We start from the raw sequence: 23,334 nt of genomic DNA on the forward strand, positions 1-23,334 counted from the left end.
CAAGCTTCATGAGCATTGTGTGAATGATGTGTGGATTCTCACCACATAATTGTACATGATGGTTGGCATGTTGCATTCTTGGATGCACTCAAGAGATGACTAGAAATGCTCCAACATCTTTTATGTGTGGAGGGACAAAGTCCCACATCGGGCAACCTAAGGATATTTCAAAAGTTTATAAGCATTGACTTCATAGCTTAAGTGCAAACAAATGAGACCATTGTGTATATTGAGTTCCTAACCAAGTAGTATAATGATTTTTAAGTAGAGTGTCGAACTCACGAGGAACGAAATCAGTTAAAATAAATACCTCGCGTATAAAATTCATAAGATTAGTTTCCTGAATATTGATTCCTCACATATTCATAAGATAAAATCAAGCATTAAGAGCAGAACAATAAGATAAAGTCGACAAATTTTTCATTGAAAAAAAAATCTATAAAGGATCTCAATACTAAAAGAAAAGTAGTTATTAAAGAAATAGAAAAAATGAAAAAAGAAGAAAAGAAAAGAGGACTTGGAATTCCCGAGACAAATATTCATTCAAAGAAAAAAATTTATGATAGTAAAAGGATAAAATTCGAATTTTTTTTTTGCAGATATTCCAAAGAAGAAATATTAGCTTAACTAAAAAATCACATTCTTTTTTTCAATTTTTGATGAAAAAAATATACATCGATATCTTTCTATATATCATTTGTGATCTGTGCTCTGCTCTCACCAAATTACATCCAAGTTCGAGTAGATTACATTCAATCCCAAAGAGGAAGATTAACCAATCATGGTAGCTATCAAATCCTAAGAACTAAACAAGAAGAAGAAACCAATGATCTGTGCTCTGCTTGTGGTCGCAGTTCCAGCTGTTAGGAATCCAAGTGTGAGTCTAAGTCCCACATTGAAAGTCTTCCTGGCAAAACCTGACACCAGCAAGTCTGTAGTTCTTCTCCAAAATTCCCCAGCTGGTCTACAGTTATGAATTTCCATAATATATATACAACACGAACTCTCGCTTGGGTGAGATAGAGTACTTCAGCATGAAGAAAGGGTCTCGCTTAGGCGACCCAATTCTACCTTGAGCGAGAATCACATAACTACAGAAGCTCCTTCACGAACTCTCGCTTAGGCGAGATTGGCAGCATCAAATCTCGCTTGGGCGAGAATGGCGGCAAAAGATGATCCCCACTGCACAAGCTCTTGCTTAGGCGAGATCCTTCTTCGCTTAGGCGAGATTGGCGGCCCAAGCTCTTGCTTGGGCGCAATTGCTTTGGTTTGAGCGACCCTGCAAAGTTTCTTATCTGTTTCTTGATTTCTCCTTTCACTCTTCTCGTGTTCTTTCCTCCTTCTACTTTAATTTACCTAAAAATTACACAAAATAGGGATCACGTGATTTCTTTAAGTCAAAACTTGGAAGCATGTAATTGAAACTCATTTATCTTAGATTTAGGGAGAATCAATATGAGATAACACGATTTACAAACAAAAGTGCCAAAGTTCTCTATGAATCTTTCATGATTTTTGGCACTTATCAGTATACGTAAATTGGCCTAAAGAGGATAATACACTTAAGTTGGTGTGTATTGGACTACACATGTATTTGTCAAGGAGAAACCTAGGAGAATAATGCATTCAGGCAACTGGGTGGGAATTGGGTTGCGTTTTGGCTTGGTCCAATCATAAAAGGCATCTTGTTGGGCTGTTGTACAAGTTGGCTTGTGCGTTTGTGTTGGCCTATGAGAAGATTGGATCATAGAAGACAACTAATCCATTTGGTTGGTATTTGAAGATTGACCTAAATGTCTAAATAGATTATCTCACAAAAACAAGGGCCCAAAAATACAAGCCCAATTTAAACTTCTATATACAAATAGAAACAGGTTAAGTCTATACACATTTTCTATTCCTATTTTACATTTTTAGAAAGCTTTTGGGTCTTGCCATTGGCTCGTGTCACAACCCTTTGGGTGATTTTCATCATGATGGTAACCAACCTTTGTAATTGGAGATCCCACAAATAAGGTTCATATGCATAAAAATAAGTTACTTGTTAGTTCTTTTAGCGGTGAAACTATTTTTCTTTTTTGTCATGAAAGTGCTAGATACTACTACATCACTCAGAAATTAAACTTTGTAATTAAGATTATAAGTGGTGTAAACATTTTAGTTTCTCATATTGTGACTTAGCAACGTACTATACCACATGTTCCACCACATAAACAACTTATTCGTTGATATACAACTTTCAATTTCTATAATTATGATAATTTCGAAAAGTGATTATACCCTAATAATTAAAACTATATAACTATTATATAAGATTTAACATCAAGCTTATAAAAAGACCTTTCAATTACAAAATGAATTGAAGGTTTGTTGAAGAGCATGTGAAAAAAAGAAAATCATGGTATATGCCACCTTGCTAATCTTATCCGTTCGAAATCTTCTAATATAGATTTAACAAGAAAACACAATGCTAGTATATTTTAGTTTTGTATCTACTTCTATCCCAACAAGATTTTTTTTTGGAAGAAACAATATCTCAAACGATTTTAAAATTTACAAAAAAGTAAAGTTAAAAGAAATTTAAAATTAGTAGTAATCTGGTTGCACTTGTTGATATTTTCTTCCGATCACGCACCATGTCACACGTAGTTTTAAACTCAAAAACCCACCATTTTCACCATATTTGGAAGATGGTATCACTCACGTACCTCTTGGTAAGTGTCCCATCAAACATAAAATAAGAAAAAACAACAGATTTTGGAGTCAAACTAAGGACAAAAGCAGAATTTATTAAGGAAATCCATCCATTTAAAATAGCCTCCTCCTTGAAAAACATGAGAAAATATCACGAGGCGTTGTCTGAAAAACCAGCTTTACTCTTACACTGTTATTTCATCTCTTCCCTATCGAATTTCCAACCCTTCTTTTCCTCTTTACGCACCCAAGAACAAATTTTCAAGGCTCCTCAACCCTCTCTGTTCTACCGCTCCTCTTCTTCTTATTGTACTAACTGAAATTAGGGTTTTGCTTCTGTTATCGTTGTACAATGTAGAATTGTTTTTTTTTTTTTTGTTTCAGTTTTGTAATTTTTCCTCGCTTATTTCGATTGTTCTGATTTGATGTAAATAATACAATAACAGCGAAGCAACTTTCATCTTGTAATCTAGTTTATACATCTTTGTCGCGCAATTGTATATAAATTAGGGTTAGGATTGGGGTTTATTTTTGTTTAGTTGTTGGGCGTTTGATTTGGCGGGCATGGAGAACTCGCGTAGACCGTTCGATAGATCGCGAGAGCCAGGGCCGAAGAAGCCCCGATTGATGGAAGAGCTGGATCGGGTTCCGAATTCTGGTGCGAGACAGTTTCCTCAGCTACAAATGATTTTTGGGGTTACGACGTTACCGTCTGCAAGGTTTAGAACAAACGAAAGAGACGTTGAAAGCAATGATTTTGGTCGCCGGGGTGGTGCTGGAGGTGGCGGTTATCAGCCCCAGCCATTGCCATTTCAGGAGCTTGTTACTCAGTATAAGGCAGCTCTTGCAGAACTTACTTTCAACTCGAAACCGATAATTACCAACTTGACTATCATTGCAGGGGAGAACCAAGCTGCGGAGAAGGCCATTGCAGCAACTGTTTGTGCTAACATTCTAGAGGTGAACTTAGTTTATAGTACTGTGCAGCTGTTTCTCTGTTCAATTGTTGTTTTGTTAGGGATACGTTGCCAATTGCTGATTGAATTGAACGGATAGAAAAGGAAAGGAATTTTTATTGTGTTGGTGATCCTGATAGAAAATTGTTGTAACATACTTGGAATTGAAAAGGAAACCGGGTTCCTGATATTGTGATAAATTGTGTCATTTCTTATGCTTTGTGGTGTGGTACAGCGTCTTTCCGAGAAAGCGGCAGTATTGTAATGTTTGCTATTAATGAAATGTGATTCTTTAGTGTTATTACTGTTGTAGAAGTTGTCTGGTGATTGGGGAAAGAGTTGCAGTTGCCATGGGAAGAGAAAAACATGTTTGGAGATATGGGCTTTATTATAATTTTCCAATTTCATTTCATTGGTCCACTCAACGATTGGCGTATATGAAGCCCTGCAATCTAAATAAAAATAAACTTGAAAAGGCTATCATTCTTCAATCTGCAAGATTATGGCGGTTTGGTAATCATTAGCAACAGACAGGCAGCATCATTAGAGAGTGGTTCACCACAGTTGACCTGGTATTTTCTTGACCAAGTATGCACAGGGGGAGATGAATCTTTAAAATAATTTAAGTGAACACGTTATGTGAGCCAAGGCATAACATTTCACTGTTGCCAATCTCATAAATGTTCTCTCTCTGTCTCCCTGTTTCCATTTCCAATGTTTGTAATATACATTGTACTTTTACAGTATTTTTCACTTTGTAGATCATGAGCCAATGCATCGTTTCAAGTTTTACCTCTCTAGTTGTTTCTTTTTAGTTTTTTTTTTTTTTTTTTTTTTCCTTTTGGGTGGGGTGGCGGGGTGTTATATTTTAGACAGAATTTGTATAGCCAAAGACATTGTAATTTTATCATTTCATTTTTCTACTTGTAGATTTGCTTTGATTGAGCGACTTACATGTACCATGTAATTTATGATAACAGAGATGTATCCCTTTAAAATCAATTTGAATCAAATAGTGGAAGGAACCATTGGTATTTAATTTAATCTTGGAGGTTGAATATCACATTCTTTTTATAGGAATGGAGACGTTTCATATTTCCTGAGTTTCCAAAAAAAATGCTGTAATACATCTTGTACATTGTTAAGACTTTTGTTATATGTTGCACTTGTTCAATCAAAATGACCAATAAAAATGTTTATCCTGTTTTTTGTGTTTGTTTACTTTTGTTATTTGTCTCCTTACTATGAGACCTTGACTGTTAGAGGAACTAGAACTAAGGAATGAAGTAACTAACAATTTTGGACAGTTGTGACATTTTAGTGAAACTTCTATGTAATTTTAGATCCAATTGCTGTTGATATACTATTTCTAGATTTTCATTTTATTTACTGCTATTTTCCAAGTGCGAGTAGAATATTATTGGTTTCTGTTACTTTACACACGCAAGCTGTCTTTTTCTTGCTCTTTGGTCATTATTCTTTTTGTAATACTGAAAAAGGGTCTTTTTTCATTAGTTGAGTTAATGAATTTCCAGGTTCCTAGTGATCAAAAGCTGCCATCACTTTATCTTTTAGACAGTATTGTTAAGAATATTGGGCGGGACTATATAAAATACTTCGCTGCCAGGCTACCTGAGGTCAGACATTTATTCTTCTTTTTAGCCTGTTGTTGATTTCGTTTTTCCTCTCTTGTAATCATCATCTTGTACTTGTCTATGACAAATACGTTAAGTAGTTATGTTATGCAAGTACTCAAATGCTGCATGTCTTTGCGATTTTAGATGTCTATTTTTATGTTGATAGTTTCTAATTACTCCTTTACATATTAGGTATTCTGCAAAGCATACAGACAGGTTGATCCTTCAGTCCATCAAAGTATGAGGCATCTTTTTGGAACTTGGAAAGGAGTCTTTCCTCCTCAGACCCTTCAGATTATTGAGAAAGAATTGGGCTTCACTTCTGCAGTCAATAGCTCATCTGCTTCTGCTTCACTCAGGAGTGATTCACAGTCACAACGTCCACCTCATAGTATTCATGTTAATCCCAAGTATTTAGAAAGACAACGTCTACAGCAGTCCAGCAGGGTGTGTGAAATGATTGCACCTTGATTTATCCTTTAAAGTTTTAGAACATTGAATTGGTTCGGATAGGTCAAGTTACAAAAGACAGAATTTATTTTGTGATGAATTGGATTATGAATTCATTCCATGATGAAAATGGCTTTGGATATATTATATGGATTAATTGAAAAACTTTAACTCTTCTTATCATTAACATTTTTTTGATTGACAATATGTCTTGTGTGATATCGTAGACAACTTGACTTTATACATCTAGTCAACCAACTCTAGCTTGGCTGCATTAACTTGGAAACATTGAACTCTTCCCCCGGTTGGGATGGGTTTCTTAGAGCTAACTGTCACTGTTCTATAGATATTATCCATACAATGATTGCCTTGCAGAGCTAATAATTTAACTGTTATAGCAAAAGACATTTTACATGTTAGTTGTCATATCCTTTCTTATTTCACATCCCTAGTGCTTAATTCTTTTGGCATCTACTTTTTCTGTCTTGAAGACTAAAGGAGTTGATGATATGACTGGAGCAATTTCAAACTCAAATGATGACCAAGAGATGCCTGGTAGAACTTTAGGTGTTTTACGACCATGGGTGGATCCTAATGTTACAGTTAGCGTCAATTCATGTGAAGTAAAGTTTCTTTCCCCTTATTCCATTCACTGTCAGTTGTCATGATTTAATGTGCTAATCTACAATGCAGAATGATCCTCGTGCTCGAAGAGATGCATTCAATGATTCTGCTCCAGAAAAGAGCACTGGTGCATCCTATGGAAGCAATGACTTTGGTTCCAATGTTTCAAGGAATTTAGGCTTGGGTATCAGCCGACCTGGTGGTAGGGTGACTGAGTCTGGACATGACAAAGGTTGGTACAACAAATCTGGTGTTGTTGCGGGGACCATGCCTGGACAAAGAAATGGTTTGAGTCTCAAGTATAGTTTTTCAAGTACCGATGCACCAAAGTCCATGGTTTTGGATGCACATCATCAACCGGCACATAACATAACTAGCATACAGAGCAATGTGATCTCAAATAGCTGGAAAAATTCTGAGGAAGAGGAGTACACATGGGATGAGATGAACTCTGGCTTGACTGGTCACGGTACATCTGTTGTTAGCAGCTTGAGCAAAGATGCTTGGACCGCTGATGATGAGAATTTGGTAAGCTTGGTAGTAGTTGGTGATTTGGGTATCAAAATGATGCAAAATACGTTCGGAAAAGGCCAAGTCCTACATTGATTAGAGATAAAGCCCGAAGAGAGTATAAATGAGGAACAAACTGCAGGTGGCCAGGACACTCTAGTTGATACACAACCCAAGCTTATAGGACTCTTAAAATCCTAATAAAAAGAAGAAAAATAAATGAAGTTGTATCTAGAATAGGAATCACATATCCAGGACTCTGGGACCCAAATAACCCGATCCTAATTTTCTAATTGTCAGTTAAACTCCAAATCCCTAGAAACACAGATCCTTAAATTACTGACCAATTAATACAGTAATCCTGGTTTTTTCTTGGCCATTTTTCATTGTTAGCATTATGTAGCTATGCACATTAATTGTTGTGTATATTTATATATATATATTGTTTGCAGGAAGTTGAAGATCGCATCCAAGTCAGAAATGCTTTTGTGGTAAATGCTGATAGAGAAATAGGCATTGAATCTCAAGCCAATGAAAAGAAACAATTTCCTGCATCTCAGCATCATTCATCACTATCATGGCAATTGCAAGAGCAGCATTCTACTGATGAGTTGAATCGGAAGGCTGGTCACTCCAGCAGATTTGTGTCCACACTTGGTGCCATACCGTCCAATACAAATGCCTCTATTGCCAGGATGGAGAATCGGCCATACCTGTCAAGTGCAACCATAGGATTGCCAGGAATTGCAGGACCCTTTCATTCTTTGGGAGCTGAAAATCCTTCAGGGCAGTCACCTTTGCAGCGGAGGTCTCCATCACCGCCAGTAAGTGTGCACTATTCATCCTGTGCAAAATTTGGCTGAGCAAGACCTTCCCAGACACATAAGGCATCTGAATTTCTGGGGAGGTCTACAAGCCACTATATTAAAGATTCTTCAACTGCTCTTCCTCCTAATATTCAGGATTGTCACTTACAAAGATCACAATTGAAAAATTTGCAGGGTCCATTCTCTTCAACGACTTTTCAGGCAAGGCATCAGCAACAATTGGGCACTTCTCACAATGAGGTTACTGTTAAGACTGAGAAGCCACCTGTGTCCAAGGTTCCTTTAGCCAGAGAAACTAAAAGTAGCATGAGTACAGGGAATCTTCCAACTCGATTAGGTGTTCGGCCTTCACGAGCAGGTGGCCCTTCCCCTGCCACAGTAATTTCTTCAGTGTCCGCAATTGCATTACCATCTTCATTAGGTCCTTCTGGTGATAATTCATCTGCTCTTTCAAAAATGCCTAAAAGAAAGGCTGGACAACCACCTAGGTTATCTACTTTACCATCTGCTTCCTCTAATGTCAGCAGTGCCTCTGCCCAGACAACTGATACCAATAGTAGCTTAAATCCAATTGCCAACCTTTTAAGCTCTTTAGTTGCAAAAGGCTTGATATCTGCAGAAACAGAATCAACAACTAAGGTGCCCTCTGAGTTGCTGACTCGATTGGAAGAAGAAAGCGATAGCATTACCACCGGTAACTCTCTGCCTGTGGCCTCAGTTTCTGGTTCTGCAGCTGTTCCAGTTCCTTCAATCAAAGATGAGGTTGATGACACTGCAAGAACACCCATATCTTTGTGTGAATCAACCAGTCCAGGAGTTGTAAATCTCATTGGCTTTGAGTTTAAGCATGATGTATTACGAGAATTCCATTCGTCTGTAATTAGTGGATTATTTGATGATCTTCCACATCATTGCAGCATTTGTGGCTTTAGACTCAGATTCCAAAAACAGTTCAATAGACACTTGGAGTGGCATGCCACAAGGGATAGAGAAGAGGATGGTTTAACTAAGGCAACGAGATGGTATCTTAAGTCAAGTGACTGGATTGTTGGCAAGGCTGAATATGTATCAGAGAATGAGGCTGATTCTGTAAATACATATGGCAATGAAGCAGACAGAAGTCAAGAGGATGCTATGGCTGTAGCAGATGAAAACCAATGCTTGTGCGTGTTGTGCGGTGAGCTATTTGAAGATTTTTACTATGAGGAAAGTGGGGAATGGATGTTCAAAGGAGCTGTTTACTTTGCTAACTCTAATAGCAGCAGTGAGATGGGAACTGGAGATATGAGTACTGGAAGGGGTCCCATCATTCATGCAAATTGCTTATCAGATAACTTGATTTCAAGTGTCCCTGAGATGGTAAGACTTATTACTTGATATATGTGGACAGAAACGAGGTTTTCTTGTTTAAGTTCAATGTAACACACCTTTCCTATTTGAAAGACGGTGTCTACTTAAATTTTTGGTTGCTATGCTCTGGTATATCAGTGGCAGTTGAGCATTGAAAGTTAACTTGCCCTGTTACCAGATCATTTAAAATGATTGTCCTAGGTTCTCTGTTTCTCAAGTTAAAAAAACCTGTTTTGTTATTTTCTTTTACCCCACTATTTGCTTTCTTCAAATCGAAGGACTTTTGTTGCTGATAATGTCTGGACCTGTTAAATTTTACAGGGACAGGATTAAAATCAAGTTAACATTGGAGCTCTGTTGCAGCAAGAACTTTGAAGGTGAGGGAACTAAGGTTTACTTTGAATTAATCAAATCTGGTGGCTCTTAATGCTTCATTGTTTTCTAATTGGTTTCTAGAGCTGTCAAACGAATTTTGTGCACTTTTTTTTTTTGTTTTCTTTAGTTTCTTTTGCACTCAGGAACGAAAAGGATATTCCTTAGTGTTCAAAGTATATATAGTGCGTTAGCTTCTGCACCTCAACTTTTGCTCATTGATGCGGTTGCATTACTTCATTTTGCTTATTGAAGTGGATTTGTGCCTTTTAAACAACATCTGGTTGTAATATGGGGCAAAGCAGTGTGGTCGTAGTAGTTATCCCAAATATTGGATGGCATTCTCTGTATCATATGAATTTCAACTATTCTGATTACCTTTTATGTGTTTTCCTTACACCCTGTCCCACGCAAGGGGTTTCGGAATTGCAGTGTTACTTTCTACCGGGACATTGCTTTCCTAATGTTATAAATTTCATTTCTATGAACAATGGTGAATGTTGATTTATATTTTTCTTGCAGAGAACTGACTGAGTTTTTCATTTTTTTGGTTTTCAATAAAGAAGAAAGATGTACCTTTCCTAATCGAATGCGGAGCCTTTATTATTTAATGTTGATTCTGCTAGGTAAATACGCCTTTTCACCCCTAGCATTTAGTTGGCGAATTATGTACTTAGAATGATATTCGCACAGCATCTATACGTTTTTGTGCAAGAAATTTCTGCAAATAATTTGCGTTTTGCTGTCATTTATTTTTGCCACTGCCAAATTTCTACATGTTACTTGTTGCACAAGAGTTGATATTAAGTTATCTTTTTTTGCATTACTTTCTGCACACTTTTTAATTGTGACCGAGTCGCATGTGAGCTGATGTGTTTCTTTGTGACCAAATTCATTGACAAAATATCAAAATGTTTATTGGAGATGATTCATTAGTCATCCAGGTGCTAATCTTGTTATTAATCAGTTAGTTAAACTATTTCAATTAGGTCGTGTCATAAATACACTCAATAACTGATACCTTATTGGTACTTTATGTTGTTTTTCTAACCTATCGGCTGCATATTTCAACTTGTTCCCCTTAAGATTGGACTAGTGGTGCTTGTGCCAATATGTAACAACAACTGGTTATTTCATTGGTCATGTGCAAAAAATTCCGTTAGGTCCAACAATTATAATTTGGGCTTCTAGAGGGATAAGGTATCCTAATTGTATGCCTTCCTTAAAAAGAAAAGGTTCAAGTGTTCCAATTTCGTGACAAGTTATATCAAGGGCTATATTATTGTATTTTCGGTAAATGAACTTGTCAAACACGAGTAAATGAACTTGTCACTGAAATTCGATTCACTCATGGTCACGAGAGTGCTGACATCGAAAATACTTTATATTGTATTTTCGGTAACTGAGTATTCTATTCGTGCAATTTTATTTCTTAATTTTAATTTTTCCATTTTGAACGAATTTTACAATATTTGTTTATTTGTTGTATGTTTTTTTTTTGCTTTCAGACTTTTCAAGTGGTGACATGTGATTAATGAAAATTTAAGTTGTCAACTTTACTGGGATGTTAACATTTTGTAGTGATGTCTAACAAGGTTTTTGAAACAAAATGCTAATGTACTATGTGTGCAAGAGACTTAAATTGCATAATTACTACATTTGAGAAACTCAATAGGTGGACTTGGAACCGATAAACACTACTGGGAAATTAAAATTACACAATGATTCAAAGACAAAAAACATTTGTTTGGGCAAAGTGACCAAGATGGTCTTGTCTACTCACAGATATGCAGGAATATATGATTTGTGAATGTACATCTTGGAAAACGTATATCCTGAAAACATTATGTTATGTAATTAATTATTTCCTTTTTCATTTCAGTGACAGGCACAACTTGAATCACGGAAAAACAGAACAAGGCTTGCTTTATTGGTTTTTATATTAGGGACTCGTACTTAATAATACTCTGCCTTGGAACCAAAGTTGAAGTCCAATTAATTCAAGGCTTGTGGTGTTGCGTGTAGATGTAATCCAAGTGGGCATCCACCATCATCCTTCTGCTACTGCACCCTTCATCCTTCACATAGCACTCCTCTGAACCCATTAACTGTATGAAATCACATCCAATTAGAGAAAGCAATTAAATTATTGGCCTTTGGTTTGGAGAAACATTTCCTGTTTTCAATCTTCTTTCTTTAAAAAGTTTGTACAAAAATAGAGAACAGAAAGTGAAAACAAAAAACAGAATTCCTCTCTTCTCTCTAGTTTTCGTAATAACTTTTGAAAACCGAAAACAAATTAAAAGAACCCAATACATTGTTATATTTAAAAATGAGAATAGAAATATAAACGGGAAGTATTTTACAGGCAATGAAGGCAATCATTCATGGTAAACAGGTTCAGTTTGGTTTTAAACTGTGTGTATGAGAAAGCAACATGCAAATGGAGATTGAGATAGGTTAAAATATTCTTACTTCTTCCATATTGTCATTTAGCTCAAAGGATGACCGAGAAATAGCGTTATCATGGACCTCCACTTCCTTCTCACCTACATCAAGTGAAGAAAGACAAATACATGAAATATAATAATATAGAATATAATATAATATAATATAATATAATATAATATAGCATGTCATATAGTTCACCTTTGGGTGGTTGAAGGAGACGAGCAGAAACTAGGAAGGAGGAAAGAAGGAGAAGAAAGAAAAGAAAAGCAAAGTGATGCTTCATTGGTTGAATATTAAGGGAGTGAGAGAGCAACAGAGAGAAGAATGAAAGCATGCAGCAAAGTAGGTGAAAGAAGGAATAAATAAATAAGTGAAAAAAGTGGTGTAGAAGGAGGGTTTGAGTCATCACGTGGTGACCCCCTCTAATAGTCCAGAAATTAGAAGCAGCTTCATGGGACCCTACCCATTTACCATCTTTGTCTTTAACTCAAAACCAACAATGGCTCCAACCTTGGTGAGGTACGTAATAGACTCTTCATTCTTTCATGTGATAACAGCATCGCATCATTTCGGTGTACAGAAGCACCATTTATCTCAGCATGAAGACACAGGAGAATAAGGATTGTCATTTTCGTTGTGGTCCAAAACCCAGCTACAAAACAAAACTAATTAAAGTGTGACCATAGCCAACAACGAAACATGACTTACACTTCCTTCGCATCTTTCAAATTGAACAAATCAATTAAATATTTTTACCATCTTTGAGAGGATGAGATCACCAATACGTATTTATTTTGCATGTATTGGATGTTCAGAGACCATCAATCTCCCCATCTCGCTGTGCCGACAGCTGTTTCCCTTTTCATACCATTATTTTTTCATTCAACTTTTTTTTTATAAATTTAATATTACTTTTCCTAAAGTTTCTTAATAAACTTGTGATGTGAATAATTTAATTTGGAAAAAACCTCATAAATTAATTTATTGAGGTTTTTAATTAAAAGTAATGTTAATCTTTTTGTGTAAGTTGTACTGAAGTGGCATTTATATAATCTTTCCTTAATGATTTTTTAGAAAAAAAAATGTATCATGATAGTTCGTAATTTTCTTATTTTTACATTTTGAATTTATCATAGAACATTAACTTGCTTTCCTTTCTTACGAATATATCAATGGTGGTGTTTAGGTTGTTAAAATAAGTTCAAATGTGTGAGTTAGTTAGACCGATGACGGGTTGAAGTCGGATTAAACTGTAAAGATATAATTTTTTTAGTATTGATCAAATTAAATTTGATTTACTTAATTTATAAGTTAATTATATTTGAGTCTGATTGTATGTAATTTATTATCAATAATTTTTTGTAACTTTTTATAATTATTTATTATTTATAATTTTTTATGATTATTTACTGTTTTTAATTATGTAGGTAGACATATTTTAATTTTTTTAAGATTAAAATGTAGTTTGATAATTTAAAAGTTTAACTTATTTGTTTATCTATACTGAGTTGACTCACTTTTAATTAAATTTATAATAAACTAATTGGTATGAATTAAGTTGTATTCCTGATCTATAATAATATCACATCAAAACATGTTATTTTAATGAATCCTTGTCATGGTCGACATACATGACATTTTGATGTTTTATTCCAAACAACTCTTCAACAAGAAGCAAACAGGGTGTAACCAATGATGTGAAGATTTGTGATGAAAGTAGAAGCAGTAAGAAAAAGACAAAGTTATAAAAACTGAGTAGACATGGTGGACCACTGATGAATTGTTGAATTAGTGAGAAGTAAAGTTATATTCTTATCTGCTCATAAAACCACTCTAAACTTTACTTTTCCTATCTATTCAAAAGCCTGTAATGTGAAACCTGTGAAACCTGCGATAACATGAATCACCATGTGCAATGCACATTTCATAAACATGTTTCTATACCAATTCTTAATTAAATTCAGAACTTCCACTCAACTTTTTCAATGTGTTTATGCAGAAATGTTCACAACAGGAGTACAAATTTCTGTGCCTTAAAAATATCATTCTTAAGTCTAAAAGGTAACATAATAGAATGGTGTTTTCATACACCGAATCATCTTATTATAACCGTGGAGATTATTAATAACAAAAATGTAATCATTATATTCAAGACGAATTTATACTATATAAATGAATCAAAATCTCTTTTAATAATTCAGTTTTGTAAGATTAAATTAAATTTAAAATTTATTTTTTAAAATAATAAATTTTAATGAGATTTATTGGTAGTTGAGCTTATGGTGTCATGAGTTATTGGATCACTCATTAACATCGAATTTCATGTTTGAGGTATATATATATATATATACTTCATAAAGATGTGTTTTGGAGATCTTAGATCAATTAAAAATAAAATGAATTTGTACGGTTGAGTAATTCCATATATTTTAGAAATAAAGTTAAGAAGTGAATTTTAAACTCAATATCACAAAACCAGCTTGTAAGATGAGATTTAGACTCACTTATATATTATAAAATCGTATTAGTCGATGTGAAATTTCTAACATACACCCTCACGACGAGACATATCTATATTAAGCGTGAGACTAAACATTAATAAATGATCTAATATCGGATGACATAGACTCAATAAATAACAAATTTCAGTATAATAAACTAATACTCATAACTCTAAAATCATATTAATAAATTAATTTTAACATAACTCAACTTTACAAAATCAATTTATAAAATGCGATTTTCATCCACTTGTAAAATCTGAAATTGTTTTATCTACGATGAATATGAAGTTTCCAACAAATAAAGTGATTGACTAACATAATTATGATAACAATTATTGTCGTCCGAAGCTCAGCTTAAAAACAATCTGTGCAAGAATGGGTGGGGCCACGCTGTATAATAAAGCACAACCTGTACATGTTTATTTGGAGGACTTCACATCACAAAAAAAGGTTCTTCTTTTCTTTTCATTTTTCACTTTTTATTTTTCTGTTAAAGTAATTCAGCATTGCACAAGGAATGTAAAGGGGTGGTAAGAAGAAGTGATGCGAATCGAACATGATTCTATTTTATGTTCTTGTTCAACTCAAAATTGAGGGTTTAAGTACATGAATAAATTTTTTCGGATTAATTCTTATACTTCAAAACAAATAGCGTTATGCCACTTTCCTCATATGAAATTTATGCAATGTGATTGGAAGAAATTACATTGATTAAGTAAATGACCTTTGTTCATCTCCTTATTTAATAGATGTCACTTGTTAGTGGAATATGAAAGAGAAAATTCCAAGCATACATCTTTTGCAATGATTCATTCCATGAGTTGAATACAGGACCTTAATTAAAATTGTTCCACAAATTCAACTCATTGTCATGATTTAAATTAGAATTAAATGTGTTTTTGTTCCTTAATTTTTAGTGAAAATTAGAATTTGTCTTTTTTTAAAATTTTAGTCAAATTTAATCTCCTAATTTTAGTAATGTGTCATTTTAACCAAATTTTATTAAATTTATTTAAAGGTTCAAACACGTTTTATAATAATATTTGAGTTGTTTACACCGTTTGACACATTTTTACACATTTTTGCTTCATTAATAGTTAAGAGATGCATTCGAAACGTCAAAATAAACTTAAGAAAACTTGGTTAAAAAGACTAAATTTAAGCATTTCTAGAATTGAGAAACTAAATTGAACAAAATTTTTTAAGATTGACTAATTTCAATTTTCACATAGAAGTTTTTGAACCAAAAATATATTTAACTCTTCAAATTATTTGATTACTTAATATATTATATTTTAATTTTATAACATAATATTATTTTGAATAAATTAATTTTTTTGTATACTATTTTTTTTTCTTTTACAAGATTTAATTACTTAGTCATTTAATAAAATAAAATTTTTTAATTTTATTTTGTAAAATACTATTATTTAAAAATAGTTATAATAGTTTTATCTTAGGAATATAAATATTTTTAAAATAAAACATATTTATTATTAACATAATATAAATATTTTTATTATTGAATATTCTTCGTATTTAATGTATAAAATTTAATTGATAATCTCTAATAAATAATTATACTAATCATATGTGTATAGAAGTAGTATAAAGATTATATATATACATACATATATATATATATATATATATATATATATATATATATATATATATATATATATATATATATATATATATATATAAAATCTATTTTATTATTCGCGTTTGTTGATAATTGTCTTAAAAATTAGTTTCTTAGTCATTTGACATTCTTAATTTAATTTATTTTTTATTTATATTTATTTTGTTGCAATATGTACAAAGAAATTATTTCACTTCTTTATCTATTTATTTAATTTTAAATTTATTTGTTCTAAATATAAAAATATACTATAAGAAATTAATAAAAAATTCACCACGTGAAAGTAACAATGATGTTTAACATGATTTTATTTTGATATATAATACTAAAAATCATTTTAAAAATTATTTTTTCAAAATAAATAAATAATAACTTCTTTTAATGTGTGCACTTAAACCTATAATACACGAATATAATACGGGTATTCAATACACAATTTTTTTATATTAAAAAATATAAGATACGATACGTTTTTTATATGTCAATTCATTTTATTAAAGATATATGATGCTATTATAATTTGTTTTAAATGATATCAAAGTTAAAAAAATATTAAATATATTAAACTCAATATATGAATTAAAAATGATAAAACATACTTAAAAACCAAATTAATATTAAAGAAAGAAATCGTAAAAAAATAAAATAAGAAATTTTTAAGAAATTGAAGAAAATCTGATTAATAAATTAAAGATAATATTTAAATTTGTGGATTATTGATATTGGAGATTATTAATATTAAAGATAGTAATTAAAAAATAATAAAAATCCTTTAATAAATTAAAAATGGGCTTATCTGTATCATGAAACAGTTCTATTAACTTTGTGAACTATTGATAAAACACTGATGCGAATTATCCATGTCAGATTCATTCTGGACACGGATACACAGACATCACTCACGTATCCGTAGATCAAAGACTTACACACATTTTAATCATCACTAAAATAATTTTCTCTAACATATTTTCAATATATTTATTATTTTAAAAAACTAATATTTGAAGTATTAAATCTTCTTTTTATACTATTTTTGTTTTTCATTTTTAGTTTTATCATTTATGACTTCTAATTATTTGATCATTTAATAAAATTAAATTTAAAAATTTTTATTTATTTTTATTTATTCCAACAATATTATTTAAGAAATAATATATATTCGTTAATGATACAAATTATTTTCATTGTCATATAAAAAAATTGTCATATAATAATCTCATCTTACAGATAAATATCCACACAAAATTATATTTATCATCATTATATTAAATTATTATATAAATATTTCTATTGTTGATTATTCTTTATATTTTTATTATGGCAAAATTAATTCGATATTATTAAAAAAAAACATGAATTATATATAAACATAAAAATTCGTATAAGATTTTAAATAATTGTATTTGTAACAAAAATAAATTAAAAGATTGTATTAAATAATTTATTTCTAAGGATTAAAATATAAGTTATAGTATTTCTAACTTCAAATTGTTGTGAGTTTAATAAAACTGAAAAATAAAGTGAAAACTAACATGTTAATTGTCTCAAAATATAATGTATTTATATTGTCATTAGTTTGAGAGCCTAAGAATATATTATATATAGAGAGATATATTTTTATATATATTGAATGAATCTATCAACAAACACTAGATAAATATAATAAAAAAATATTAGACAAAAATAACTTATATTTGAAATTTTTTTTCAATACTATTTTTTTTATTTTTAATTCCATTCTTTTATGATTTTTAATTACTTTGTCATTCATTAAAATTAAATTTTGGAAAAATATATTTTATTTTTATTTCTTAAAATAATATTATTTAAAAATAATATATTTTTGTAACAGATTGGTTACACTGTCCTAATAATTTTGTCTCAAAAACATTTCAACACAAAATTACATTTATTTTTTTTATAATAAATTATGATATAAATATTTTTATTGTTCAATATTTTGTATATTTTTAGTATACAAAACATTACTCTGTATCTTGATTAGACAAGTCTAGATATTAGACGAGTCATTCATATATTGATTAAACGACTTTACCAATATATATTAAACAATTTTCACACACAAGTTGGACGAGTCAATTAATACACATTACATAAATTTGTTCATTCACTTATTAAATAAATCTTACAATATACGTTTAACGAGTTTGTTCATATACTGATTAAATGAGTGTAGTGAAAAGCATTAGATGAGACTAACAATACACATTAGACGTGTCTATCCATACACTCATTATATAAGTATGGCAAAAAACATTAGATGAGTCATTCCTTACATTGATTATACAAGTCTAAGAATACACATTAGACGAGTATATCCATACACTAATCAAATGAGTCTTGTAACACACATTAGACAAGTTTGTCTATCTCTAATTAAATGAGTCTGTTCATACATGTATCATGTGAGTCTATTAATACACATTAAATGGCTTTAGCCATTATCTAAGTAGACGAGTCTTACAATACACTAGATATGTTTGTCCATATATTGATTAGATGAGTCTAACAATACACATTAGATGAGTGTGTCCATATATTGATTAAATGAGTCTAACAACACATATTAGACGTTTATCAATGCACTAATTAGACGAGTTTAACAATACACATTAGAGTAGTCTGTTCATACACTAATTTATACTTTTAGTGAGTCTAGTCTACATGTTTTTGCACATATCCTTTATATTTTTAGAGAGTCTATGATGATTCCTTCTCCAAGCTAGGTTGCGCCAAGCATGAAGAGAACCTCAAAGGGTGCGATAGCTATATGGTAAATGGGTGAAGTGGTGTGCATATGGTGAAGGTGTGGTGATGTTTGAGTGCTCTTAAGAGGTTTGGGTCAACTCAAGAGGAAGGGTGACTAGAGGAAACCTAAAGGCGAATGCTCTTAGTGCCTACCGTAGGCCCAAAAATCCTATACTACTACCCTAGGCCCAAATATAAGGTCCAAAGAAAACCTTAGACTAATTGGTTCATTATACAAGACAATAAAGAAAATCCTATATTATTAGCCTCATAATTATTAGCCTCATAATACAATGCCCAAAAGAAACCTATTATACTAAGAACAATAATTCACTAGTCCAAGAGAAAATAAAAGAAACCTATTATACTAAGAACAATAATTCACTAGTCCAAGAGAAAATATTTTTGCACATGGTTTATCCTTTGTATTTTTACAAAGTCTACTATTTAAATTTTTTAGGCTTAATTAGTCGAATAGTACCTGCTTTCATTCGGAAGTTTTAGTTTGATACCCGCTTTTAAAAAAGTTTCAATTTTGTCCCAACTTTTGAAAAATTGTTTCAATTAGGTCCTTTTCAGTAAAAAATTAACGCTGTTAACGGCGTGCCACGTGTCAGGCTATGGTTTTTTTACTTTTTTTAATTTTTTTAAATTTTATTTTGAATTTTAAAAAAATTGCCACGTGTCAAATCCTTGGTGTGACACATGGCATTATCAGTGCCACATGACAAGGTACTGCCACGTGTCAGTGTCCTGTCAAGTGTCATTGTGTTGATTTCAATTTAGTCCTCACATGTATCTATTTGTTTTAATTTAGTACCTATAGATGTTTATTTGTTTCAATTTAGTCCCCATTCTTTTTGTTTCAATTTAGTCCAAATATTTTTTTTTTTGAAAATAGAAAAAATATTGTATCTCTTTTAAGACAACATTTATTATTTATATAAATATTATATTGATATTTGTTACTAAAAAATGACTTACAAAATTAAGTATTGATATTTATATTAAAGTTGAGTGGTAAAAGTGATGAATAACAAATCATGGATTAATAATTAAGATAAAAATGTAATATGTTATGATGTCATTTTTAACAAAAAAAATGAATATTATTGAAATTGTTATACTCATGTTTTGTTATTTATGACTTTTACTATTAAAATTTAATATAAATATAAGTAATTAATTTTGTAAGTCATTTTTAATAACAAATATCAATATAACATTTATATAAATAATAAATTTGGTCTTGAGGGGGAGACAATATTTCTCTATTTTGTAAAAAAATATTCGGACAAGATTGAAACAAATAAAGCGGGGACTAAATTGAAACAAATAAACATATGTGGGGACTAAATTGAAATAAATAGACATATGTGGGGACTAAATTGAAATCAAGACAATTACACTTAGCAGAGACACTAACACGTGGTGGTACCTTGCCACGTGGCACTAACAATGCCACGTGTCACACCAAGGATTTGACACGTGACAAATTTAAAAAAATTTAAAAAAAAAAATTTAAAAAATTTAAAAAAATTAAAAAATTTAAAAAAAAAACCAGAGGTTGACACGTGACACGCCGTTAACTTAATAATTTTTTGTTCTGAAAGGAACCTAATTGAAACACTTTTCAAAAGTTGGGACGAAATTGAAACTTTTTTGAAAACAAATACCAAATTGAAACTTCTGAACGAAAGCGAGTACTATTTGACTAATTAAACCTATTTTTTTATAGACATATTAACTTTCTAATCCTATAAATAATTGTTCACATTAATTTTATTCAAAACTTAATTATAAATTTAAAAATATTTATTATTTATTTTCTTAATCTCTGAATCTCTTTTAATAAACACACGTATACCAACGCATGTCTATGCACAAGTTTAAAACGTAGTGCTATCTAAAAATGATAATTTGAAGTTATTGAAAGTTCCAATCACCTGATTCAAATCCAGAGCGAGGAACAATCTAAAACGGGCAATTTGAGTATTAATAAATGGGACAATATTGAGAATATTTTGTAAAGTTATTTCCTTTAAGAAAAAACTGAAATCTTCTTGAAGGAGATAATACATTTATTTTTATTTTCTTAATTATATTTCTCAGAAAGAATTTTTCTGAAGTTAGTTCGATGGTATGTCTCATTTCCAAGTCAAGAAAATTAAGAGGAAAAAAAAAAAAATGGAAAAGAGAAGAGTAGTATAGAAATGCGATTTGCTATGGGACAAGTTTTTAAAGAACTTGTTCTTTGTTTTAAGAACTAAGAAAATGAAGACGATAATAGAATGCTGTGTCTCTGCAAGTGCCACACGTGTCTGTGGCCTTTTGCCATACAGAAATTATAATTCATGTAATAGCATGCTTGCAAATTGTTCAGCTTCATCCTCAACAACAAGAAGAACTTTATCTCTTTCTCTCATCTCCACCACTTTCTCTGCATTCATCTTCTCACTTTCTCCTCCTTCTTCTTCCTCTTCTACTACTTCTTCTTCTTCTTCTTCTTCTTCTTCAAAATTGCCCTTATCAAAGTTCTTTGAGATCCCTGATTCAGGTGGAGTTCAGGCTTTGGACCTCCTTGATGGTTCAGGTGAAGTTCCCTCAGATGGGGATCAGGTATTTATCCCCTTTTCACCTCTACAATACTAACACTTCCCAATCTTTCATATTTGCATTTCATATTCTCATATAGTTAAGTAATTTCAAAGTTTTGGGGTGAAATTGATATATAATTACTCATTTCTTCACTTATATAATGACTACTTTAGAAAACCCTATAGTGCTGATAATATGTGTTATTTTATATGGCTGGTTTTCTGCCATGATGCGTTTACTTTATTGGTAGTGTAAGATAATTTGTAGCATTATATTTATAGTTTATAGAATAATCAACGCATAAACAAGTAAGTTTTTTAATTTTTTTTCATTTATAATGGCTAGGTTAACATTGTAAACATGTTATTTTGAAGGTTGCAATTCACTACTATGGCAGGCTTGCAGCAAAACAGGGATGGCGTTTTGACTCAACCTATGACCACAAAGATGACAATGGCGAACCCAATCCATTTGTCTTTGTCCTTGGCTCTGGCAAGGTATAGAATAGAAGGGAAATGCTAACACTTCCCAATCTTTCTTAATGTTCATGTATATCTAAGATCATGATCATGATCTGTTTGTGAAGCTGCCACTCAAGTGTTTTTGTGGATGGATTGTAAAACTACCTTCTTCATGAATGTTCTTCAAAGTTTGTTATTAAATTATAAATTTATATCCTGTGTTCATGTCATATCTGAATCAAATGTTATGTTCAGGTTATAGCTGGAATTGATGTGGCAGTGAGATCGATGAAAGTAGGAGGTATTCGTAGAGTCATCATACCCCCATCACTTGGGTATCAAAACACATCACAAGAGCCAATCCCACCTAACGTAAGAAATTTTTTCTGCTCCAAACTTATGTTTATGCCTTTATACCATATGTCTTCAAAGTAATCTTTTCACAATACTCTCTTCTGCTGTTGGACCAAGGATTGCAGAGAAAACTAGTAATAATCTATCTCCAATATTTCCTTTTAACTAATTGCTGATGATGCCATGTTTTCTTTACCTAAGAACAGCTCCCTGAAACATATGCAGGACACACAATGCACCCTTTGGCTGTGTTATAATGTTTTGTAGTGTTGGACTATCATTCGAGGTCAAAGCAACTCACTACAAAATCAAAAGAAAGAAATAGAAATAGGCTTAAGTCTCATTCTTATATGCTGGATCATTACAATTAATATTTACAAATAATGATGCACACCTGTTTGTTGTTATGCACAAAACAGAAACAACAACAAATTTTTAACGATTTCCTTTTACAACCTAGCTGGCTCATATTTCATATTACTGATAAAAGATAAAATATGAATCTAATAGTTCTTTGGGTCTAATAGAAAGGGTGAGTTGGGCGCCATATCAGGCTGTCAGAAGAATTACAAAAGGGAAACCGAAAAAACAAAAAAGGGGACACTAGACTGATGTTATAAGGACTTTATCTAACACAGCATGGAATATACTGTTATGAGTCTCAAATGAATTACATGAAGTCAGGGTCATAAACTAGTTTATTGAGTTAGATTCTTCTCTTGTGCTTAAGTCAGTACTAATATGTAACATGCCATGTTATATCTTGTGTTTATTTTTCTGACATTGCGAAGTGTCGTTAAATGAAGTAATTACTAGTTGCTGTATAAAGTATATTGTTGATCTTGTTCATATAGTAATCTGTGTCGTATTCCTCCAAAACAAAAGTTCTTTGACAGGCAGAGGTTGTTCACTACCATTTTTAATCCAACTCGCCGTGCAAATGGAGAAGGCTCCACTTTAGGAACAGTTATATTTGATATTGAGCTGGTGAGCGTGAGGCATCAGTGAAGTCAACAAGTATGATCCAACATGGCAATCAAATATATACTGTTATCATTATTGGCAAAGATAAAAACTTATCTTAGCATTGCATAATCATATTGGTTTTGGTCTATTATAGTTTATTCAGTTA

General features: G+C 31.7%; 3 protein-coding genes across 7 annotated transcripts; 2 read left to right on the forward strand and 1 right to left on the reverse strand.

Annotated features, from left to right (window-relative positions):
* The first annotated feature begins 2,759 nt into the window (after positions 1-2,759).
* Positions 2,760-11,590, forward strand: LOC114192792 (polyadenylation and cleavage factor homolog 4-like). Of its 5 annotated transcripts, none has more exons than XM_085675782.1 (9): positions 2,760-3,654; positions 5,186-5,287; positions 5,480-5,734; positions 6,229-6,360; positions 6,431-6,889; positions 7,324-7,695; positions 7,873-9,057; positions 9,370-9,425; positions 9,943-11,590. In XM_085675782.1, exons 1-8 carry the CDS (start codon positions 3,259-3,261, stop codon positions 9,379-9,381), a joined length of 2,913 nt encoding a protein of 970 aa, XP_085531908.1. In that variant the 5' UTR covers positions 2,760-3,258; the 3' UTR covers positions 9,382-9,425; positions 9,943-11,590. The 5 variants fall into 5 exon arrangements, with proteins under 5 accessions (XP_085531908.1, XP_085531907.1, XP_085531909.1 ...); XM_085675781.1 differs by having other exon boundaries at positions 9,984-11,590; XM_085675783.1 differs by having other exon boundaries at positions 9,987-11,590.
* LOC114192793 (uncharacterized) lies at positions 11,097-12,292 on the reverse strand. Its single transcript, XM_028082609.2, has 3 exons — positions 12,070-12,292; positions 11,896-11,969; positions 11,097-11,528 (listed from the first exon to the last, which is right to left on the reverse strand). The coding sequence occupies exons 1-3, from the start codon at positions 12,275-12,277 to the stop codon at positions 11,421-11,423; spliced, it is 390 nt and encodes a 129-aa protein (XP_027938410.1). The 5' UTR covers positions 12,278-12,292; the 3' UTR covers positions 11,097-11,420.
* Positions 12,293-21,034: 8,742 nt separating this feature from the next.
* On the forward strand, positions 21,035-23,334 carry LOC114192046 (FKBP-like peptidyl-prolyl cis-trans isomerase family protein). Its single transcript, XM_028081599.2, has 4 exons — positions 21,035-21,408; positions 21,762-21,884; positions 22,104-22,220; positions 23,088-23,334. Exons 1-4 carry the CDS (start codon positions 21,064-21,066, stop codon positions 23,208-23,210), a joined length of 708 nt encoding a protein of 235 aa, XP_027937400.1. The 5' UTR covers positions 21,035-21,063; the 3' UTR covers positions 23,211-23,334.

The sequence above is a fragment of the Vigna unguiculata genome, chromosome 7 (genome assembly GCF_037176805.1).
Source record: "Vigna unguiculata cultivar grain cowpea cultivar isolate G323 ecotype 2 chromosome 7, ASM3717680v1, whole genome shotgun sequence".
Classification (NCBI taxonomy): Eukaryota; Viridiplantae; Streptophyta; class Magnoliopsida; order Fabales; family Fabaceae; genus Vigna; species Vigna unguiculata.